The following is a 23,744-nucleotide window of genomic DNA, read 5'->3' as shown; positions in this document are numbered from 1 at the left end:
GTGGGTTATTGGTTTTATCTGGGTTTACAGGAGGGCTAGACACCACATCACTGACTTTAATTAGGCTCCTGATTGTTATTCAGGCCTCTGGGTTAGAGCTATTTTCATTCTTCCCCGAGTCACTCTGATCCTCCTGTTGCCAGCTACTTTTACTGAATGTTCAGGTGATCTCTTTCCCTCTCTTATTTGTGTGTATGTTCAACTCTAGACATATTTAAGTTGTCACAAGTAATGTAATGTGACAGTTTAAATATTTTTTTAAAACTCTTCATACAAACTATAAAGCATGGTTTATACTTGGGCTTTAAATGAATCCATCTTTAAATTAGTTTTAAATTAGTTTTAAAACTTCAAACCTGAAATCACCATGTGTTGGGGTACTAGCTCACATGGTAAGCAAATCTGGGAGTCCTTGCAAACCATTGACCTTTACTTGGTTAAAGATATATGTGTCAAGCTAGAATTTTAGAAGAGGTTGAGAGACGAGACAGGAAATCAGCATGTTAGGGAAATTCTTTGGAAGGCACAACACATTATTAAAACATTAAACTATATTTACAACCTGATTATTTCTTTTCCCATGGTATTTATATTCTGCTTTTAAGCAGTATTAAAAATAACATTTATTTTTATGCTCTGTAAATAGATGCTGTGTCTGATCTAAAATGTTTCGTGATGGGGAGCTGGGGGTTATCCTTCCAACTTGTTAAATAAAATCTAAGGAGCCGTTCTTGTCATCATGGTTTTCCTTGATGGTTTCTTTTTTTGGAGATCTGAGGATGGTGGTGTTTTGATTGTTTTTAAACCTGCAGAAATTTAAAATTAGTAGACTGGATTTTTTTTTTCCAGTTATTTCCTCTTAACTGAAATGAAATAAATGTGCAAGTGGGAGATAACTGTACAGAAGAAAGAGTTTCTGTGCTGAGACATGATACATGTACTTTATCATCTGGAAGTCAGATATCTGAAACAAAATGAGAGAAAGGATACTAAAGCCCTTTGAGAGAAGGGTAACTGGCTGCGGAGTCAGGAGAACTAGTTAATCCCACCTCTTCCCTAGTTGTTTTAGGGATCTCTGAGAACTTGTTCAGCCTCTGAGCCTCAACTTCCTCGTTTACAAGATGAAAAGATCAGAAAAGGTTGTTTTACCAGGTCCTTCTGCTCTTGGCTTCGTTGATTCATACTAGGGGCCCAGTTATGTTGGAGATGAAATCAAGTACATTTTGGTTGCCAGTGATGATTAAAATACGGCCTTGGCCAGATTTGAATTCCAGGTTACTAGTTTTCTCACCTGGAGGAAATTTGTGGAGATTGTGCCCTGTGCCCCTTTCTCTCTCCTGTGTGTAAATGAGGCTAAGGAGACCTAGATACCTACCTCCTAGATATATCATGAGGATTAAGTGAAATAGAGGGTTTGCCTAAAGGGATAATACTGATATTTTTAAATTGTAATAAATTATATGTGAGTACAGTAGACATTTCATTTGAGGTCCTTGGTCTGCTCTTTTGAACTTGTTGAAAAAATGGACATGAGAGGCTCAATGATGGGTTTGTGCTTTAAGTATTTTGGAAACAACACCTCCCTTTGGACACTGGTGGTTTCAGGGGTGTCTGGAGTTGACCTGTAAGTAGCCCAGAAAGCTTATTCTCATACAGATCATTTTTATTAGAGGAAAAATGAAATTTTATCTTCCCTAATACAGAGAAAATGTTGCTTCCAGGTAGTGAGATTTAAATAAAAACATAGCTTCTGTTGACTTTTCCTGTGATGAGATGAAAATGTGAATTAAAAGTGCAAAAGTCTTGGGGTACCTGGGTGGCACACTCAGTTAAGCATCCAACTCTTGGTTTTGGCTCAGGTCATAATCATAAGGTCCTAAGATTGAGCCCCATAGGCTCAGGGCTTGAGATTCTCTCTCTCCTTCCTCTGTCCTTCCCCCTTCTCATGCTCGCTCTCACACACACTCTCTCTCTCTCTCTAAATAAAATGTTTAAAAAGTGCTAAAATGTTATTTAAGTTATAAAGCACTTAGCAAATATATGATATAAAATTCCAAGGTTACCAGGGCACCCGGGTGGCTCAAGTCAGTTAAGCATCCCACAACAGATTTCAGCCCAGACCATGATCTCAGGATCACGAGATGGAGGCCCACATCTGGTTCTGTGTTCAACGGGGAGCCTACTTGAGATTCTTTCTCTCTACCTCTGCCCCTTTCCCCATGCTTGCTTGCTCGCTCGCTCTCAGTAAAATAAAGAAATCTTAAAAAAAAAAAAAAAAAAAAACCTCTAAGGTTACCAAACTTCTTTGGCTAACTTAAGGCCAAAATTAATGCTTGACTTTTTTTGGCAGTCCATCTTTATATGTTTGACTTTTTGCAGTACTATTTTAATACTTTGATATGAAAGACTAACAGTCAAAAAAAAAAAAAAAAAAAAGTTGATTCAAGTTGCCAGAACAGGTTTTCTTTTATTTACTTGTTTTAGCTACCTCTAGCCTTCTCAACTATTCTGGCCTTTGAAGTTGATTTTTCCATTTTTTTCTTGGTCTCTTCACTCCGCAATTTGGACTTTTTATTCTGAAGAACTTCTCACAACTTTGCGCTGAATTCCTGTGCAACGTAGTGGAAGAAAGGACTGTATAATCTGGGTGGAAAACCAGATAGAAAATGACATTACAAAAACAGAAATCCATACCTAAAATCCAAAATAAATCATACCAGAAGATAACTTGTGATTAGAGTATGGTAAATTGTAGCCATTAATAAGAAAGAAAAGTTGAAATGATAAACTGCAATCAACTTTTATTGTCAAGTTCATGTGCTTTTGGGATGATAGTATGTTCATGAGAGAAGCAATTTCATGCTCACTCAAGGAGCCTAGACTGAATTTCTGCAACATGTATTTCTTCGGTCTGTCAGTGTGCATTTGTGGAGTAGTGGAAATGATAGTCTCGCCCATGAGTTGAATTCACACTAACACTTTTGGTGATCATTTAATAGAAAAGGGCATTGTATGGGACAGATGCTAGCTACACTTGTGTGGCGAGTACAGCAATAAAGCATAGAGTTGTGTATCACACTTTGTCCATGTGAAACTGTTGTAACATTGAATCAACTGTATTTCAATAAAATAAATGTCTATAAACACACATATATAAAGATGGAGGATGTAAAGAGAATAATTGCACAGAGAGATTTTCAAGGGTATTTATTGATTCAAGGGAGAATCTAACTGTTCCATAGGACATCCTCTGCAGTTTTGAGCCTAGCCTGGACTACACTGTTGTGCTTTGAAAGCAGATTAAAGCTTTTGGACAGATTTGATCTGCTCTTACACTGGCTCATTACAGTGTGGGGGGAGAACAGACCAAAGGGGATTACTTTGTGATGAATTTCAGTGCTGCTGGCTTTATTGAATTGATTTAGAGCTGAATTAAATATTTTAACAGTTGTAAAATTACTGTGAAGATTAATACTTGAAGCTCTCTAGGCCTTAAAGTTTATAAGATACTTTATATGTATATGGCGCATTGTAGGTCATGGAGTATGGAAGGAGCCGATGAATGAAGAAAATAGAATACAGTAGATAAAATCTAAATGGCTTAAAGACCTGTACCATCAATGCCTTTTTAAGAAATCAGGAGTCCATTTGTATCCTCCTTTGCTTAGCGAAGTCTTGATGGCATTTGCTGACTCTGTGCTTCTAAATTAAATCCTGAGTCAAACTGAAATGAAGCCCTGTTAGTACATTTAAGTGGCAAAAGTTATTTAAGTGAAACCATTAGCATTGTAAATATCCATATATGTATACATGTCCATTCACGATCTCTTGATCCAGACATCTCTCCTGCTCTGGGAAATAGGAAAACCTATGTCTAAAGGGCTCCGCTCTTGCCTGAGCAATGCAATATTTATTTCCTGTCTTGCAGTGAAAACTGTTCATTGTCTGCTCTTCACAGGTCACTGACAAGGAACGGGAGTTCGCTGCTGGGGCTGCAAAACAGCTCGAATATCAGCAATTGGAAGACGATAAACTTTCTCAGAAATCATCTAGCAGCAAACTATCTCGATCTCCATTAAAGATTGTCAAAAAGCCTAAAAGCATGCAGTGCAAAGTGATACTTCTGGATGGATCAGAATATACCTGTGATGTGGAGGTAAGTGCATATTTTAAAACTTTTTTTTTTTTTTTGTCCCAGATACAGAGAATTGGAGAATGTTGGTTTAAAACATACAAGACACTTTCTTGTTTTCAGAACTCTGGAAAGTTATTCAGACCCAGCTTCTAAATACAAAATTCTTTTCCAAAGTCTCTAGCAGGATCAAATTACTAAAAATACTTAAAATGTCTCCAAAATGTTATAATCAAGAGAAAAATGTGACCTTCATTAAAAACAAAATCTCCAAAACACTTTCCATGGTAGGAAAAAAAAATGGCAGCCTTAAAAATCAAGTTTTCTTTAATATCTTATGAGCTATCATTTAGATGAATTTGCTTTTTCTATTTGATTAGTTTTTCTATTTGAATAATTTTACTTTTTCTATTTTCAATTATTTGATATTTTTTGTATTTGAGTAATTGCAACTTTTAATTGGTATAAACTTGATAAAGTTGTTAATTTCAGTACATGGTATTGACTAGGATAATTTGAACTGTGAATGTGCTCCTCTCAGAGTAATTTTTTAAATGTACATCGTGGTGGGCATTGCAGCTTGAGTATAAAGGGGTATACTATTCTTTGTTCTTTCTGTAAAGAAAACTAAAATCCCTCTCAGAGAAGGAGCAGTTGAATGACTTTTGTCAGAGAGGCTAAGGCAAGGCTAAGTTCTCAGATGAGAACAACACAGCCTGTCCATAGCAGTGGAGATGAGTGGATTTTCATGTGTTCACAGAGCACATGCACAAAGCGTGAACTGAAACCATAGGAGCAGGTCTGTGTGTGCATTGGCCACAGCACCTTTTCCCTGCAGCTAGGAGGGAGCAGCTTGCTCTTTCAGCAAGGTGATTCGGTTTCACATTGAACATTTTCACTCCAAGATATTGTTCCTCCTGCCTCAGCCCCCTGCCTTTGGTCATACAGGGACGGCACACATCCCTGTCCACCATCCCCTCTCACTACATGTTTACACAGTGCACCTCTTCTGCTCTGTGTGCTGCATGTCTCTCCTGGGCACTACCAGCAGTGTATGTCTATGTGTTTCTAGTCCTCCGAAGACACTGCCAGCACCGAGCCCACCTGATACCCACATTCCTCATTCACTCATCTCTGCTTTCTCTGTCTGTAACCCCACCTCATTCCTATTATATTCTGCATAATGCAGTCCTGCACTCAATCCTTTTCTTGGATCATAAGATTTTCAAGTCCGTTTCATGTTGATAATGTCATTTATGGTGGGGATGTGGTTGGTTTACTCATTTTAGATTTGCAGGAACATAGAGGAAAAAAGTTTTTTGAAAATAAATTCTTAGATCAAAAGTTACTTTATCACACATTAATTGATAGAATTTTGATCACCCTGTAACCTGACAAATCCTGATGGGCTGCTACAGGGAGTGCGGTGCATGTTCCAAGGGTCCTACCTAAGGCACAGATTCATCTTTTACATTTTTCTGGCTTTGATTTTTGACTAATTTCTTAGCTTAACGTGTCTAATTACTGGTTTAGAGATTTATTCTAGAAACTGGGAGATCCAATAGTATATTCCTACCTGAGTTTTACGCTGAAGCTTAAAACACTTGTAACCATGAAGAGTGTGAATCCAACTTTCTGGAAAAAATTGATCTAAGTGAAGCTTTTTTCTTAATTTTGAGGAATCTCTTTCTGTTGATTGTCTCATTAATGGAATAAATAGGGTTACCTGGCAGTTGTCTAGTTATGCTACCAGAGCTTTCCAAAGAAAAATCTAGAAGAAAGTTTATAGTGTTTTTTTTTTGGGGGGGGGGAAATAAATGCCTCAAGGCTCTAAGTTTGCTTAATTTATATACCGTCCTTCAAATGTGTCATAGACATAATCTATGTTTTTGAATTCAGAATTTTTATATTGTAATTAACTTTGGTTACGATTCAGCGTTACTTTTAAGGTCATTGTGAACATTTTGAGTGACAAGGCAAAATTAGTTATTTTCTTACAATAATTTTTTTATAAAGTTGACAGATTTTTTTTTTAAGATTTTATTTATTCGTGAGAGACATAGAGAGGCAGAGACTTAGGCAGAGGGAGAAGCAGGTTCCCCACAGGAAACCTGATCCGGGGCTCCATCCCAGCACCCTGGGATCATGACCTGAGCCAAAGGCAGATGCTTAACCGCTGAGCCTCCCAGTCATCCCTAAAGTTGACAGATTCTTAAGAATTACAAATAATTTTTTTTTTTCTGGGACACAAAATCTTTGGATAGGATCTTCTCAGTTTTACAGCAGCCATTAGTAGTGGGAGAAAATGTGGTCACCACTGACTGATACACTGTTGAGAAAACAGAGAAATGAGGGCATGGTAAAGTGAAATGGATTTATTTGTAGCTGACTGATTGAATAAAAGAAATGGATTGTGAATCACTGGCAAGGTTCTCAAGGCAGCAACAAGATTGAGCTGAAAACACATATTCAGAGTGACTCTTACCTTGAGATACAAGCTGTGGAACAACAAGCTTGGCTGGCGAGGCGCATGGAGTTTAGTAAACAGTGGTTGAAAAACACTGCCCTAGGGAAGGTGTCCTTCAGTGTTGTTCTCCTCTACACTGAGTTTTTAGCAGTGTCTTGGATGAAGGCACACACACACCAAACACCTAAACAATTTTTTTAAGTGCTACAGTCCATGTGTCAGAATCTAGGTTTCTCATGAAGTGGACAGTGTGTGACACTGAACTAAAGTAGCAAGATAATGTTTAGCAGGAACGAAGTCCAACCTTCACTCTGTTTTTAAGGATCAGATGCAGATTAGAAATGTATTGGGGGAAGGGTGGTCAGGCTTAAAAACAGTTTGGGTGAAACTAACCTTTGGGTTTAAGTTGATTACAAACTCCGCGTTAACCAGCAGTGTCAGAAACAGCACGCGGTCACAGTTGCTTCTGCGGAAGTGCAGCGTGTGGTTTACTGAACATGGCCAGCAGCCCTGAGCCAGAGAGATTCCATCTGCGACATCTTCCTCATTAGTTCATGCAGGATAACACCCTTCGGAGCCACCAAACCCGGGTATGAAAACAGATTTATCCACTTAAACCTGGGTGATTTCAAGCAACTTTAGCTTTCTGAACCTGTTTCCTTACCAGAAAAATGAGGGTGAAAATACTTGCCCCAAAAAGCCATTACTGAGAATACTAAAGGAGATATTTAATTTGAATACTTTCTGCAACATAGCATATTCTTGATAAATGATGGCTATTTAAAAATGAGAATAACAGTAAATTCTGACTTGAGTGTTTTCACCAGAGAGTTATAGGATGGTGAGTGGTCTGGAAACCTTTTATGAAGAATGATTACAGAAATAGAATGTGTTGAATGAAGAAAACATTTCTATGTGTCCCATCTAGATTTTGAGGAGAAAGGATAGCTACTTTCAGTTACTTGGAAAAGTTGGCATTGAATGTCTGTCATTAACATATGTATTTTTTTTAAGGTATCGAAAGTAAAACTAAAGTAGAAGTTATAGAAAGTCCAATTTTTAAGTAAATAGAAAACAAATGCTTTGAAGTATTGCTGTCAACCTTGTGATATGCATTCTGCAGTAGGATTCCAGCAGAAACTAGGTGCATTTATGGAAACCATCAGCCCCTCAGATGCAGTCTCAGACTAGACGACTTCCAGTGCCCCTTCCTACTCTAAAACGGATGGAGAGAAGAGACACACAGAAATCTGGATTAAAAAAGCAGAATTGCCTACCTAATTCCTATCCCCAACACATTACAGTTGTAGGTAAATTAAAAACAAAATGCAGGTGACAGTAACAAACGTAATTTTTTTTTTTTTTGGCATTTAATTTTCTTTAAAAGCATCAAAAAGAACTTTAATGAGATTTCTATGCCCAAGTGTTTTTCCCCCCATGGCTGGCTGGCTGGCTTATTTATTTACTTAAATTTATTTATTATTTATTTGTTTGTCTGTTTATTTATTTATTTATGATTTTATTTATTTACTCACAAACACACAGAGAGAGGCAGAGACATAGGCAGAGGGAGAAGCGGGCTCCCTGCAGGGAGTGACTGTGTGACTCGATCCCAGGACCTCAGGATCATGACCTGAGCCAAAGGCAGATGCTCAACCACTGAGCCACCCAGGTGCCCCTATTTATTTACTTGAGAGAGAGCACAAGTTGGGGGTGGGGGGGAAGGAAGGGGAGAGGGAGAAGTAGACTCCCTGCAGAGCATGGAACCTGATGCAGGACTCTGTCCCAGGACCCTGGGATCCTGACATGAGCCGAAGGCAGATGCTTAACCTACTGAGCCACCCAAGCACCACTCCCTTCCGCCCATGGCTTATTTAATGCCTTCATTACTTCACCATCAAATTCAACATGGCTTACCTCTGCCATGACTTCATCCTGAGAATTTCTAGTCACACATAAAGGACCCTCCCTGTCAACACAGACACATGCACGCAGGCACACATGTATGCACACACATACACATTCCCACCTTGCACTAGCACAGCTCAGGTCTCTTTTCTTTTCTTTTTTTTTTTTTTTTTAAAGATTTTATTTATTTATTCATGAGAGATGAGAGAGAGAGACAAAGGCAGAGAGAGGCAGAGGGAGAAGCAGGCTCCATACAGAGAGCCTGACGCGGGTCTCCATCCCGGTTCCCCAGGATCATGCCCTGGGCTGAAGGTGGCACTAAACCACTGAGCCACCCAGGCTGCCCCCCAGGTCTTTTTCTTTTGAAACCACATGGTAGCATTTCCTCTTGCTCCACAGTGCTGGGGTGAGACAGAGCCAGTGACGTAAAAGAGCAAGATATGAGGCTTGGTTGTTCTCTGAGCACAATGACTGAACACTTAAGTCTTCAATTCCTGCCTCCTCATGTTCAGATGGAAGCCTTTTCCAATTGTGTTGGTTTTTTCATACTTCTCTCAAGCAGGAGGCTTAGATCATTGTAGCATTCACTGGCTCTCCACCTGAAAAATTACTTCCTCAGTAATTTTTTAAAACTCTTCAATCTTGATTATCTAAAATATAACAAAATTATTACTAGTAAAATATAAGAAAAGATCTTATGGTAGAAGGCCATCTTTTAAACATCTTGATATATACATTTGGCAAATGTTTACACGCTACCCTATTTTCATGTATGCCAGCAGAATTACTAATACTGCCATTCCCTTCTTATTTTATTGGACCATTAGAACACCTGCAACTTCCTATAGCCAGTTTACTATCATTGTTGTTGTGTATTTCTCGGACATAAATTTTGAAAATGAAAATAAAGAAAACTGTCCCAGTCCCATGCAATGAAGGAAATAATCCTCACCATATTTTGTTCCCATTGCTTCTGTGTTCTGTGGACTCATCTGAGTCTGACTGGTTAGCACACAATGTGTTTCCTAATGACCATCCAATTAGAAATGTTTTCTCTTGTTGGGGCACCATTCTAATATAGTCTGGTTTGGTTTTAGGAAAATAAGACATGATCTGAAATTTGAGCCTGTATTTCATAATACAAGTTTGCTGCTGCATCTGTAAAATGTTTAAGCCATTTTATGACGTAGTTTAGTTGGTTCTCCCCAAGAAACCCAGTTGGAGGAGCAGTCTGGTGGATCACTGGAACAGCCATAGAGGGTTTACCTTGCAGGTGTGACTTACAAGGACCCTGCTGTGTTTTTCTATGCATTTGAAACGTCACCATCCTCCACTTAGCCCCTAAATACTGCTGACCCAGCGGTGAGAGAGACTTAGTGCTCCTGGACCCAGTTAAACCCACGCAGGACTCGTACCTCCAGAGAAGATGGCAGTGAATTGGCCACCCTGGCAAGAGATTTCTTTCCAGATTGGGGCAAATCAAATGGAGCCACTTAGGTGCAACAGCAAAACCATTAAAGCCTGTCCCCCTGGTTTGGCCATATCCAGAGGTCCACTGGTTGAATGGGCTCCATGACTGAGTATCATTCAGGTCATTCCAGGGTGGTTCAGATTCCCAAACAAGCACAGAAATGGGGCAAGTTAGCTCCAACAAGCTTTTTTGATATGCTTCTAGAGATGCTTTTAAGGAGGCAGAGAAGGTGAGAAAATTGATGGCACCATGTCCTAAATGTGCTTTTTGCTACCCTCTAACTATTGGTCAGGAAGGGACTGTTTAAAAAATTTCCAGTTTTTGTGTCTTGCCCATGATTTGATTAATTGTCCAATTCATTTTTTTTATTTTGTATTTCTACTTATATGGGATTTGGTTGGGAAAACAAATTCATGGTCTGAATTTTCCAATTTGTATAGGCTATTTTAAAATACCTGACAGGTGGGATCCCTGGGTGGCACAGCAGTTTGGCGCCTGCCTTTGGCCCAGGTCGCGATCCTGGAGACCCGGGATCGAATCCCACATCGGGCTCCGGGTGCATGGAGCCTGCTTCTCCCTCTGCCTGTGTCTCTGCCTCTCTCTCTCTCTCTCTCTCTGTGACTATCATAAATAAATTAAAAAAAAATTAAAAAAAAATACCTGACAGGTGCTTTGGAAGTCCTAGACCAGACAGCAAGTAGAATTGCCATAGTCCAAAAAAAGTTGATTAAAGCACCTCTTGGTTTTCACAGATTGTAAGAAATCATAATTATAAGAAGTAGAAAATTAAGATTTTTTTTCCAAACTGGTACAAACATCATTCACTCAATGCTATATAAGTCACAGAGTTTTTGAGTGTATGTAACTATGTCAATTCCACTTTAACCTCTCAGTGGGTTTCTGCTCAACTGAATGCCTTACCATACATACCATCTGTCATGTGCTGTAGCTGAGGGCCCGGGCCAGCAGCAGCAGCTTTCCTGCTTGAAAATCGATGCCCCTGGGGACTCCTGAGGATGGAAGGACTGTAATTAACTCTGTTTCCTTGTGTGATGACTCTTTGGTGCAGCTATAGGAACACTTACATACAAGGACTGTTAACACACACCTTCTTACTTCCCTACAAAGCCAGTACCAAGTATTTCCACAGTGTTCAGACTTGCCCTCATTAAAGGCTGGGCTAAGGAAAAGGAACACTTTTTACTAAAGTTGTTAAATCTTTTCTCCTGGTTTTCATTTTTAAAAAGTCATGAACTCTCATAGTGCATCATGAGTGTAGACATGGTCTGTTGAACACACTAAAAACGCTGTATCAAGGATAAAAATCACTGAGGAATTCTTTTTGCTTTTACTGCCAATTGTCACGTGAAGTCAAGGCCCAAGGGGAGATTTATTTTGCACGTGTCAGTAGTCTGCTGTTGTGATGCTGAAATGCTGGGTTTGCATTTCAAGGTCACTATTCCTTCACTCTTTACATTTCCCCTGTGCTTTCCGACCACCTTGTGGTGCTGATTTGGTGAAATGAACTTGCCTGCTCTGCGTGCAGGCAGGTGGGAGTCAAGAGCAAACCTGCTCTGGAGAGTGGTCTTGTATATCATCTGCTGCTGACCACACAGAGGTTGACTTTCACGAGGATGTTCATTACCTGTTTGTTTAATGAAGGGAACGATCTTTCAGGTTGAAAAATAATCCTGGTTTTCTACCTCTCACTGTCCTGGGATTAAGATTTCAGGATGTATTTCATGTTTTTGTATCCAGTTTACTTGTTTAAATGTCACCTCCTTCAGAATCTTCCCCAGTTTTATCTCTGAGAGTTGTCACGTGTGCCCTTGGACAGAGCCTTTTAAAAGCCCTTTAAAAGCTCTGTTTGTGGCCTTATTGCCACAAATAAGAGAGATGGCAGATCGGCCACTGAGCTCAGTGTAAGGTTTGTTCTCCTGGCTACTTCTCCAGAAATAATCCCACTTAGCATACTGGTTTAGGGTTAACTTGAGGTTTAGGAGAAGACCATGTAAAAGAAAGAATACTTGTTACTCTAAGCACCATTCTTGGATGTGACAGACTGACAGGCATGCCACCTAGCACCCATCCTGCTTCCACATGCTGAGTGTCAGCTTACACCCCCTATAACTCAGTCTAGCCCCAAAAGCCAGGGAATTGCCTCCCTGCATTAGACAAGACATTCCTCATTGCCCTCAGGAGGAGTCTCCCAACATGGCAGACGATCGGTCCCTTGTGTGGTGATTACAGCCTCCCATCCACACAGATTGAGCTGGCCCCACGGCGCTAATTCAGGACCACCTGCTACCAGCCAGCTGCTCCAAGCTCCTTCCTAGCAGTGGACCTATATTACAGCTTCAAAATATCACTTAGTCACCTCATTAAAATCCATGTATTTTCCAGAATACATTGATCAGTTTGTACAGAGCAGGCACTAAGGCATTTTTTTTTTAACAAGAAAGTGTATCATTTGCGTTTTATTATTTGCCTTAATGCAATTTTTTTTTCTGTTTGTAACAATTTCAATCCATAGAACTAACATCACCCATGTGTAAAATCCCTCATGGAGTTTTATTAATTTTGCAGAGGCTTTCATATAAAGTATTTCCTGAGGGCCTGTTATGTCCCAGGCACTGGAAATCAAGTGAGCCAGACTTCAGGCTTCCTCAGAGGTAATTGTCTTACTCATAGAGTCACACAATCTTAAATCTGAAAGGGATACTGGGAATGACTTTGTCTTCTCCCTCATTTCACTGATGGGGAAACAGGCCCAGAGCAGTTAATGGTGTATCTGTGGACACACAGCCTGGCACAGGTAGAGAAGGGCTAGGTCCCAGACCTCTTGTCCTCTGGGCCAGTGGTCTCTTTACTACAGCTTCAGAAACATTGCAAGTCTATATCTATAGCTGCAGAAGGAACAAACCAAAACATAGTATTTACCTCTAGCTTGGGCTTGTGAAATGGTGGGATGAAAAGAGAAAAAGAAGGAGAAAGATCTGCTTTTCAAATTCTTGAATAATAGATTATTGAATATCTCTTTTATTTGTAATTCTCCAAGCTTTTGACATCAAAGTCGATTGGTTTTTCTAAATCTTGCAGTTTATGTAGTTTTTAGGCAAGTAAGGAAGCAAGACTACCAAAGTGTCTCCTCTGTTGACTTTCTTGTCTCCTTTCCTTCTCTTTTTCCTTCCCTCTCTCTGCTGTGGCTGGAAGGCTTTGACACCTCCTTCCAGCACATCCTCAATGACACTCTCATAGGTGTCTCCTTTTAATAAACAGGCAGCTCAACTCTAAGCCTGGAATGGATTGATTAGGCCTCCCTGGGTGCTACGACTGTGGGCAGATCCTGTCCGAGAGAGACAGGTCAAGTCAATAGAAAGAATGTCATTCTCTCAAAACTTCTTAAACCTAATTTCTAAAAGTGATTGCGGAGCCTTTGCTTCTGGTCATACTATCATGAGATAAGATAAAGATACTATGTGAAGAGTAGGCCTTAGAAGCAACATTGTTTCATTTTAAAGAAGAGAAAAAGAGCTGGAGACCTAATACAAAGGCTCTTCAAATGGGTATATGGAACAAAGTTCACGTTGGGCTCGCTCTTTACCTTAATATAGAATAATTTTAGGCAATTCTATGGTTTCCATGGTCCAGCTCAAAGTGAAAAGGCCAGAGGAAACTGAAGACCCTGACCATCCCTTCTGGAGAGAAGTACGTTTCATTTTACTATGATTTTTCTTTCAATTTTCCTGATCAATTGCCAGTTCGTTTTATAATTATAGCATTTCCCCCATGAAAGACAGGTTATAATTTTCAAGATTATAGCTCATCTCCCCTTAGTTAGCATTTAAATTGATGCCTTTCTTTTCATGGAAATAGTCTTGGCCCTAAAGGAAGTTGAGGAGGGAGACTGTTATCAGCCATAAGGTTAGAAAATCTTTTCATAGATGAGGAATAACCTGGGATCTTTCCTCCACCGCACGGTAGTCTCTTGAATTTGATCTCACTTTTTTGGATAACCTTCAATTTCAGAGGCAGGTGTCTTTTGACCTTGTCTTCAAGGTCAGAGGCCTAAGAGCAGCACCTGTGACCTCCTTTTGAATCCAGAATTGAAGTCCAGTAGAATCCCAGGTTCTTAGTGTAGGAGGAGAACATGAACTCTGGTTCCATCCCCACAAAATGTGTGTGCACGTGTGTGTACCCATGCACGTTTCCAACAAAATATAGAAGTAGGTTCAGGGATGTCTGGAGTGCAGTATGATAATGAAGGGACAGGGTAAAATATTTACAAAGAACTAGGTTTCACATGACTACTGGCATATACACATTGACTGATCCCGTCAAAGCACATGGTCCGGCAGTACTTGGTTCAGGGTTTGGCTGGTACCTATGTGTTATGGTCCAATTTCTGATCAGCATGTAAAGGGAGGTCATTGTGGTGCCATGTTACTCTGAAGAATATTTTTAACTCAAGAGGAGATAATTCGTTGTATTTATGAATAAGTACCTTTTTGTGGTTTTACCCTTGCTATGATCTTGTTACTTTTTATAGCAGAGGGAGAAGGGAAAAATCTCATAGTATTTCAGCTCACTCACGTTTGCTGTTTGGGTATGGCAATTAAATAATTTAACAGGAGATGGGAAAAATAGGAGAGAAAGCTCTCCTAAGATGTTTCATAGTGATACTGCATTACATGCCTTATTATTTTTTTGTTAGTAACATACGCTGTGGCTAATATTTATTACAGCCACAATTAATAAATTACAGCAGCCAGTTTTGACACTTATTTCAAGGCTAATAGCACATTTAGCTTTGAATGTAAGCCCCATTTGGAGCTATCAGTAACATGAAAAACAAATTGTTCGTCATTTTCACCAAGGTTTTATATTTTTCTCACATTTACGCATTCTCTCAAGTTTTCTGTATTAGACAAATATATGCAGGGTATCCAGTACAAGTTACACCAACAAATAGAGGGCCAGTTAAAAATTCTTACGTGAATTGAAAAATTAGATTTGGCTTTGACAAATTTTAACTTGCTTCAATAGCCGGGCACTTTTGCTGAGAAACTTGCCCTGTCGGTTTTTATGCTGTGCTACTTAAAACTTTAGGGTTCATTAAAGATAGAATAGTAGAAATGTTGAACTGTAATTTAACTTTGAATCCATTCACTGAGTAGTGGAAGCAGCAGATCAATTTAAAGGATCGCTTTCATGCAGCTTTTTAAAGTGTGTTTATGAAATGCATAATGTGGAGATGCCCTACATATTGAACATATGAATATCTATGGAAGTATCATGCCTCAAATCAGACTGCAGGATTATGGTACAGTAGAATTAGCTTTTGCAATTGACTATATAAAGAATTGAATTTGGAGCCTAAGGGTATTAAACGGTGGGAAGCACCATATCATAGTAGCAGTAGGCTCTGACATCTTGGCTTTGCCATTTGTTTGTAAGTTACTCATCCCCTGAAGTCCTTAGTTTTCTCATCTGCAAACCAGAACTCACAGGGTGGTTGGGAGTGGTATCGAGACAATATTAACTGCTTGTAAGTTTCAGGGACCCTGTTGGGCCTACAGTGGCTGGCAGATTCGCAGCTTCCCTAACTTTATGGAATTTCCATTCCCTAAACCATAAGTATATCCTCCTAGGCCTTGTCTATAGCATACATAAAAATACTCTGTAGAGCAGTGGTTTCTTAATATAAAAATAGTATCCTATCCTCCATACTATTTAGGGACTTGCTTTTGGCCTTCGGTAGGTGAATGGATAAACAAACTGTGTTGTAGTCCAGACAATGGAAATAAGCTATCAAGCCATGAAAAGACATGGAGGAACCTTAAATGCATTTTGCTAAGTGAAAGGAGCCAGTCGGAAGAGCTGCATACACTATGATTCTGATTATATGAGATTCTAGAAAAGGCAAAATTGTGAGAGAGTTGAAAGATGACTTGTCAGAGAATAAGGGGGAGGGGGAGGGGCACATAGAGGGATGAATTGGCAGAGGGGGTTTAAGGCATTGAAAGTCCTCCTCATGATACTAAAATGATGATACACGTCAGTCTACATTTGTCTAAACCCAAAGGAGGTACAACATGAAGAGTGAACTCCAGTGGAAGCTGTGGACTGGGTGATGATAATAACTCAGTGGAGGCTCGTCAATTGTAACCAGCCAGCCAATATTGTTAGTGGAGGAGGCTGTGCCTGTGTGGGGCAGGGAGTATGCAGGGAATCATTGTACTTTCCCTTCAGTTTTGCTGTGAGCCTAAAACTGCTCTAAGAAAAAAGTTCAATTTTAAATAGCAACAAGAACAACTAAACCAGTTACCTAGAAACTCATTAGGATTGAAAAACGACCTGGAAAACAAAATTTGCTTTTTTTCCCACTGCCCGGCTTGAACCTGCTGAGAATAGAAGACACAGCTAAGGTGCTATTTACTGTGGTGTCAGAAATCAGTAGGTGTTTAACAAGCCTGAAGATGTTCTGAAAATAATTATACACACTCCATTTCTGGCTTTCAGTGCTAGTCTCTTATCCTGGAACTGACTCACATTTTATGGCGAGCAAGGAGGTAGTATTCCTTGGCTTCAGTAGTGAACTCCCTCAAATTATACAGGAAGGCCTGGCAACATCATCACCCTGTCCCTCTTCATCTCTGGTCCCTTTGGAAGTTGGTGCAGAATATTCTTTCTACTTCTACTAAGCCTTGACTCACTGTATTTTCTGATTTCTTACCTAGTGACTCTGAGTGATGTATTTCAAGAGCATTCTTTATTGTTCAGTTTTATTTTAAGTGTCTTTTCAAAATTCAGGTCATCCTTTCTATGCCCTTCTGTAGCATGTATAGGATGTGGGAGTGGGTTTTTTTTTCTTTATTTGTTTGCCTCTTATCATATTAGGAATTCTCTGGTATGCTGGGTTTTAATTAAATAGCTGGGGACACATAGAAGTAGCCAGAAAGGAGGAAAGAGATGGGAGCCTACCCAACTCAACTTCCTTTTCATTTTGGGACAGATCCTTTACTGCTGTAGGGAACTTCTCTCTTGCTTGAAGAAATTGGGAGTGGCTGTTTGAGGCCTATTTCCTGGACTCTTCTTTCTCTCTTAGGAACTGGGTTTTGCACTGAGGGGGGCACTTGACGGGATGAGCACTGGGTGTTATTCTGTATGTTGGTAAATTGAACACCAATAAAAAATAAATTTATTATTAAAAAAAAAGGAACTGGGTTTTGAGGCAGGGCTAATGATAAAAAGCAAAACTGCAGATCTTCAGCTAGTTGTAAATACCTCCTTAGGAATAAAGTTTTCTCAACCCTGGTTCATATTATTAAAAATGATAAGCATGGCCATTACTATTTGGCAGGTAGATACTAATTATTAGAGAATGTTGGCAGACTGTCCCTGTGGTAGTATGTAAGGCAACCTAAAAACCAGTGGCATTCGTGTATTTTATTTTATTTATTTTGGAATTTCCAGAATAATTCTAATTATGCTCAGGGTACTTACGTAATTCTGTTTAGAGCTTGAGCAGGTAAGGAAATGTGAAGAGCCAGCATCGAATATATTTGAAACATCAGGGGCACATGGGACAGATGATGCTGGAAAGGAAGGCCAGCGACCCATCAGGGAGGATGTGTTTGATGTGCTACCAAGGTTGGGTGTTGTTTAGATATTTTGATTTTCTATTGCTGAGTAACAGATTACCATAAACTTAGCAACTTAAAACACCACCTATCTATCATCTCACATTTTTCGGCTGGTCCTCTGCCCTTGGTTTCATAAAGCAGAAATCAGATTATTCACTGGTTACATCTTCCTCTGGAGGCTGAATGGAGGAAGCCCCACCTTTGTGCTCTTTAAGCTCATGGCAGGATTCATTTTCTCTTGGTTGTAGGCCTGAGGTCTCCACTGTCTTACTGGCTGTCAGGTGGGGACCACTCTTGGCTCCAGAGTCTGTCTTGGGTCCTTGCTATGAGGTCTCCTCTGTCTCAGCAACAGAGAACCTCCTTCATTTTGAATCTCTGAACCTTCAGATCTGTCTGCCTCTCTTTGTTTGTTACCAGCCTGAGAAAACTCCGCCTTGAAGCGCTTATACAATGAGATCAAGCCCACCCGAATCCTGTCCCTTCTTAAGGTCAGCTGTGTCGTATAGCATAACCTAATCATGGGAGTCAGATCCACTCTGTTCACAGTTCCAGGGTTTGTGCCAGGTGTATACACCAGAGAGACAGGGAATCTTGGGGCCATCTTAGAATTCTGCCTCTGACAAGAGGTGATGGGGTTTCCGGGGCTTTACAGTGGGGACCCATTTGGCCATTTGTGTTTTTTAAAACATATTTCTATGAAATAGTAATCGAAAAGGAACAGACTTGAAATGGGGACATTAGTCAGCTCTTCTAACATACCAGGCAAGAGATGCTAAGGACCAGAATCAAGGCCGTGGCAGTGCGATAGAGCGCAGAGAATGCATTATAAAGAACTATCCTGAAAATGAGCAGTTGATTAACTGGATGTAGGTTGGGGATATAGGTAGTGATAAGAGACAGCAAGTTATAATGACTTCTGAATTTCTGCATTGAGTGACTGCATAGACAGATGTAGAACATAAGGAGAAAAGTTTTAGGGGAAGATAATGAATTTAATTCAGAAATATTGAATTTAAAGTGCCTGGAATATGAAAGTAGCAATCTACTATTACAATTGGATATATCGTTCAGCATGTGGAAGAGCAGGCAGACTGGTAGGCTTTGAGATAACCATTATCTTTCATACTAATTCAGATATGGGAATAAATGAGATCGTGTGGATAGTCCATGAATAAATAAGAAGAGCATCCATAGCCAAGCCCTGGGGAATACAGGGGAACGTTTAAAGCTGGGAGTGGGAGAGCTTTGTCAAATCTCCTTACACCCAGTGCTGACCCGTGTGCCATACCCTTCACCGATGCACTGGGTGTGCCTGAGCCTGTGGGGGCATTAAGTGTTGATTATAGTTGGCCGAGTAGCCCTCAAATAGTCCAAAGAGAAAGTCTGTGTAGGAAAGCATATCCTTTCTAAATGCCATTCAGGCATTGGTTGCACTATTGAATGTAGAAAACAGGAAGCTGGAGATTGTCTAAGGTACCATCCATTGAGGAAAAAAGTAAGCATTGTCATTCCTTTGTGATGGATTCTTGTGTCTCTGTTCAGTTTGTTGTTGATTTTCCTTTTATTTCTTTAATTTGGCCTTTGCTGTCTTTTATACTTTGGACTCTCCTCCATTACACAAAATGGTAAGAATCATATGCATTTCTTATAAGGAATGACTGATCCCAGATTTCTTTTAACAACTTAACAACTACTAGGAGTAGTTTTACATTGGTATACTGTATAGTTACTGATTTTTTAAGGTATCATGACTATACTATGAACTATGAAGCAGTGGTGCTGTTCAGAAAGCGCTCTTAAAACTTTTTATCTCAAATTAGAAAAAATAAACCCCTTATTCATAGCCTCCTGGAGTTGTCCAGTTGAGGACTACGGTGATGCCCTGCTCCTCACTCAGATATTACTCTCTACCCCGCACCAACCCCCATCTTTCCTCCCTCCTGGTCCAGGATAGAAAGGCATCTAGTGCCGAACTCAGGGTTTGCTTCCCTCTCTCTACAGCAGAGAAGCAAAGGATTCTTTTCCTCTCCAACCTCTGGGTTGTGTTGACCAGCAAATGCACTTTAAGGTTTTTATTTGTTCTTCTGGACAGGGTCATGAATTCCAAGTTGTGAGAGCTTTTTGTTGGAACACATAACATTCCCATCAATAAAGTTAAATTCCTATAGCTTGTTGGTATGATTTCCCTTATGCGATGACTATTATGTATTATTTTATTTCTAGATAAATGAAATTTAGGTCTCTTTCTCACTTCTCCTGCCAAGGCTGCTCTGTTTTGTTAGTGTTGCCTGGTGACTGTTTCCTGAAATCTTGGTACAGGATATCTCTACGAGTGGCAAATTAAAATGGCCAGATTAGATATTAATTCACGAAATGCTTTGATCAGTGGAGATTTCTTCTTTTCAACAAATAAGATATCCTTGCTGTGTGGGAATATATTTTTTTCAATGTAACAGGCAGCTGTGTTTAACTGGTATGTACATTTATAGTCATTTTCTAATAAGAGTGAAAGAAAATCCTATCTCTAAGTCCTGTTGCCACTTAGGAATGCACCTCATTTTCCCTGCTGCCGCTTATAGAAATGAGTGATGGTGTGCAGATGTACAGCCAGCACAAGAAATTGGTTCTTATTATGGTGTTTGGAAAACTGGGAAGAATAAAGAGACTTGTTATTTCTTATGGAATGCCATGGTGACAGCAAATAAAGTCACTAAAGAGCCACCACATTCTTCAGGGAAATGCCATTAGACTGAGCGTGTCAAGCTTATGAATGGTCTTAAATGATTACCCCAAGCAAAATGCTTCAGTTAATGTGCCTAGTTATTCCTTTAGGGGAAAAAACTGTCCAGAATGTCATGATCTGCAGACCTTCTTTAATAGTACAATGGCAAAGAATTCATTATAAGGGGAAAAAACCCGCCAAAATTGGAAATGTATTTTTTTTTTCAAAAATACATTCTACTTGGGGCTTTTATTATTTGTCCCCTGCCATTTTCTAACAAGTATTCAAGGTGTTTTGTGTAAGTGCACAGAATGTAACAAGAAGAAAATAAATTCAAAGAAAGAAGCACCAAGAGAAAATGGGAGAAGCCAGGAAGGAGGTCAGTCCAGAAACACATGTTCTGAGCTTTCTTACAGGCCCTGGGGAGGAAACCTGGACTCTTGGTGTCTGCACAATAAAAACACTCCAGTTTCAAAGGTCTCCAAAGAAACGTTTTTTTTCTGAGTCCGCTTGTTTGAGAGAAAAGCTCTCCTGCAGTTCTCTGCTAGCTTTTTCCAGGAGAAGATCATGAATAGCCATCAGGAAAGCCTCAATGATTGTTGCTTCTCTCAATCTGACCTTCAATAAGTAATGATTTGTCAGTTTGAGATTATGCTCCTCGCTAATTATCTGAGATTCAGTGCTTTTTATGTTTTCAGTTTATTGCAGAGCTGTATTTTTAATAGCAGAACTAGGGATGATATTGACATCTGCCAGGAGAGGTGAGAGTTTCTAAATATGTTCACAAAGAGAACATCACTCTCCTTTGGCAAGGACATAGGCCATGGAAGTACTGGAAGTTAAGGAAATATTTGAAGTTAATAATGGATCCAGGCCATTGTAGAGACAAAAAGATGCTCCAGGCCCCAACACTATACTTTATAGAGCATGACTTCAGTGATTCCAGCTCAGAAAAACTTTAAAGCTTCGGGAATTTCTTGTGCATTCTTCAAGATAACCCCAAAGCAAACTGTGTGCCCAGATATGTAAATATTAATCATCTCCTTTATTGGGTCATTAACTATAAGCCCATTAAATATTGTGATTCCTACAAAAATACTGATTTCACTTTTAGAAAAGTTTTTAGGTAGCAGGACCAATTGCACACTTGAGTTAACTCTCCAGCCTGCTATTTACGCTTATCTTTCTACTCTCCTGTAGTTAGATGAGGGAGAAGAGATTATCCTTCTGACTTTTCCAGGAATTTAAAATAAAATTTTAAAAAGGGGATCCAGAACACATCCCAGGACGTGGATCCCAGTGCATGTATTGCTGTCCACATTCATTGCCAAGACTGTACCTACTGTGCGTTTGGTGTGATGTTCAGGACTGTTGATGCCTGGAAGGTCAGGCTGATTAAGTACAGTGGAGTCAAGGGAGGTCCCTAGAAACCATGATCCACCTTATGTTTTTCTGTTTCAGAGTGATGGGTAAAGTGTGTATCAAATGAACATAATGGAGCGGAACCACAGCTCCTTGAGGGAAAACCTGAGAAATTTATTAGCAGGTTAACCTGCAGCATTTGAAGGAGATTTTAAAAACTAGTAGGTTTTTCATTTGTGGGAATAAAGTACTGCCTTCATGCAAAAATAGGAGGAAAAAAATCTAACACTCTAGATCTGGCCAGAGCAGATTATACCCACAGGGTAGAAAAATATAAATAATTTGGTCATGAACAAATTTCAAAGATCAGGGCAGTTTTGGAAGAATTTGAAACAAGGAATCAACCTCGGATGCTTTTATTTAGCTTGCTTTTCTTTGCGATTAAGAAAAAATAATTCTATTCTATGCCAGGCGTTGTGATACATGCGGAGAGTCCAGTCCTGAGGTAAAGCTGCTTACCTGAGAGACTAACATTAACACTATACAAATCGTGTAGAAACCAGTGTGAAACTGCCACCCTGACCACTGACCAGTGCAGTGCAGGTGCTGTATAAGCATATCTTCTGGGATTTGAGCTAGTCCTGGAGGTCAGGGATGGAGTCCTGGAGAAGAGAACTAAAAGACAGGTGGGTAGAACATGCCAGGGCCCAAAGATGGCTTGTGCAGACTTCGTTTGGGAAAAGAGGCTGAGGGAAGGCCATATGAAGGAGTGTGGAGGTAAAGGGGTGCTTTGTATGGGGGAAGCTGAAGAGGTAGGGCCTTCTAGGTTGCATTGGGGTCTTACCACCTTCACACTTGAGCTGGCTGTGTCCCAGAGCATCTCTCACTACTGAATCTGATAGACACTGCTCTTGTCACATGAACTCATTCTCCATGAGATTTTTAAATGTAAATACAGAAGTTAAAATAAACGTGATAACGTCTCAGGGGTGACCCCTTGGGATTTGACTTCACATCATGGACCCCAGGCATTTTGCTGCCCATCTTATCCTTGTTAAACCAGCTGAGAGTGGGTGGGACAGCTTTCTAGTACCAACAGTAAAGGAAGGGGGAACAGCATCACATGAGCCCCTGAGAACATCTCTAAGTCTCTCAGGCCCAGACTTCCCAGTTCAACCCTAAGTGCAGGGGAGCTCCAGGAAAGATAGTTACTTTCTTGTGAGTGCAAGAAAAAGCAGAAAAATCAGAATGAGTGCATAGGATTTTCCTCTTTGCTTGAATAGAATGTTTTCCATTTTCCTGCCAAATATGTTACAGTTGTTTCTTAGAGCAAAAGCCTGTACCGACTCAAAAAGTAATTTTTCTTTTTTTATTTTTTTTAAAGATTTTATTTATTTATTCATGAGAATACACAGAGAGGAGAGAGAGAAGCAGAGACACAGGCAGAGGGAGAAGCAGGCTCCATGCAGGGAGCCTGATGTGGGACTCGATCTCGGGTCTCCAGGGATCACACCCTGGGCTACAGGCAGCGCTAAACTGCTGAGCCACCGGGGCTGCCCGAAAAGTAATTTTTCTTGATTCATTTTGCTGGGTTGTTTCAGTTTTTGTGTGATTGTACTTAGTACCACTTTCTAATGCTTTCTTTTTTAAACCACAAAACTTAAATAATGATCTTAGATTCAGTTAACAGCACTAACATTCTTTTGAGGTTAAGTGAGTACCTAGAACTGCTGCAAGGAGAGCAGCCTCCTGCCCTCCTAAGTTTCTCGAACTCTGCATGCGTGTTTCTGCAGACCTGTCTGCAGAGATGGGGCCTGTCTGGTCCCATTTAGAATTAGAACCAGGCCTCTCTTCTTAGCTGGGTTGAGCAGTCTCCTCCCCACCCCCTTTCACAGGAGTGAGGACTGACAGGCAAGGAGGATTAGTGCTGGCTTTTCAGGATTGGGAACTCAGGCAGTATTAAGCCATGATGCCCCAATAGAGTGGTGTCAGAATACAGTAGCAGCCTTTGGCACATAGATCCAGCCGTATCCCTT

At 40.1% G+C, this 23,744-nt stretch overlaps 1 protein-coding gene across 48 annotated transcripts in view; it reads left to right on the top strand.

Annotated features, from left to right (window-relative positions):
* EPB41L3 (erythrocyte membrane protein band 4.1 like 3) overlaps window positions 1-23,744 on the top strand; it is a 226,544-nt gene that overhangs the window by 139,846 nt on the left and 62,954 nt on the right. For all 48 annotated transcript variants that reach the window (XM_025429421.3, XM_025429408.3, XM_025429416.3 and 45 more), the window contains one exon: window positions 3,959-4,156. In XM_025429421.3, the coding sequence (XP_025285206.3) occupies window positions 4,103-4,156 (54 nt within the window). In that variant the 5' untranslated portion in view covers window positions 3,959-4,102. The remainder of the gene's footprint in view (window positions 1-3,958; window positions 4,157-23,744) is intronic.

Source organism: Canis lupus, chromosome 7, assembly GCF_003254725.2.
Source record: "Canis lupus dingo isolate Sandy chromosome 7, ASM325472v2, whole genome shotgun sequence".
Classification (NCBI taxonomy): Eukaryota; Metazoa; Chordata; class Mammalia; order Carnivora; family Canidae; genus Canis; species Canis lupus.
The sequence above is the reverse complement of the archived record's forward strand: the minus strand, read 5'-3'. Positions and strand labels throughout refer to the sequence as shown.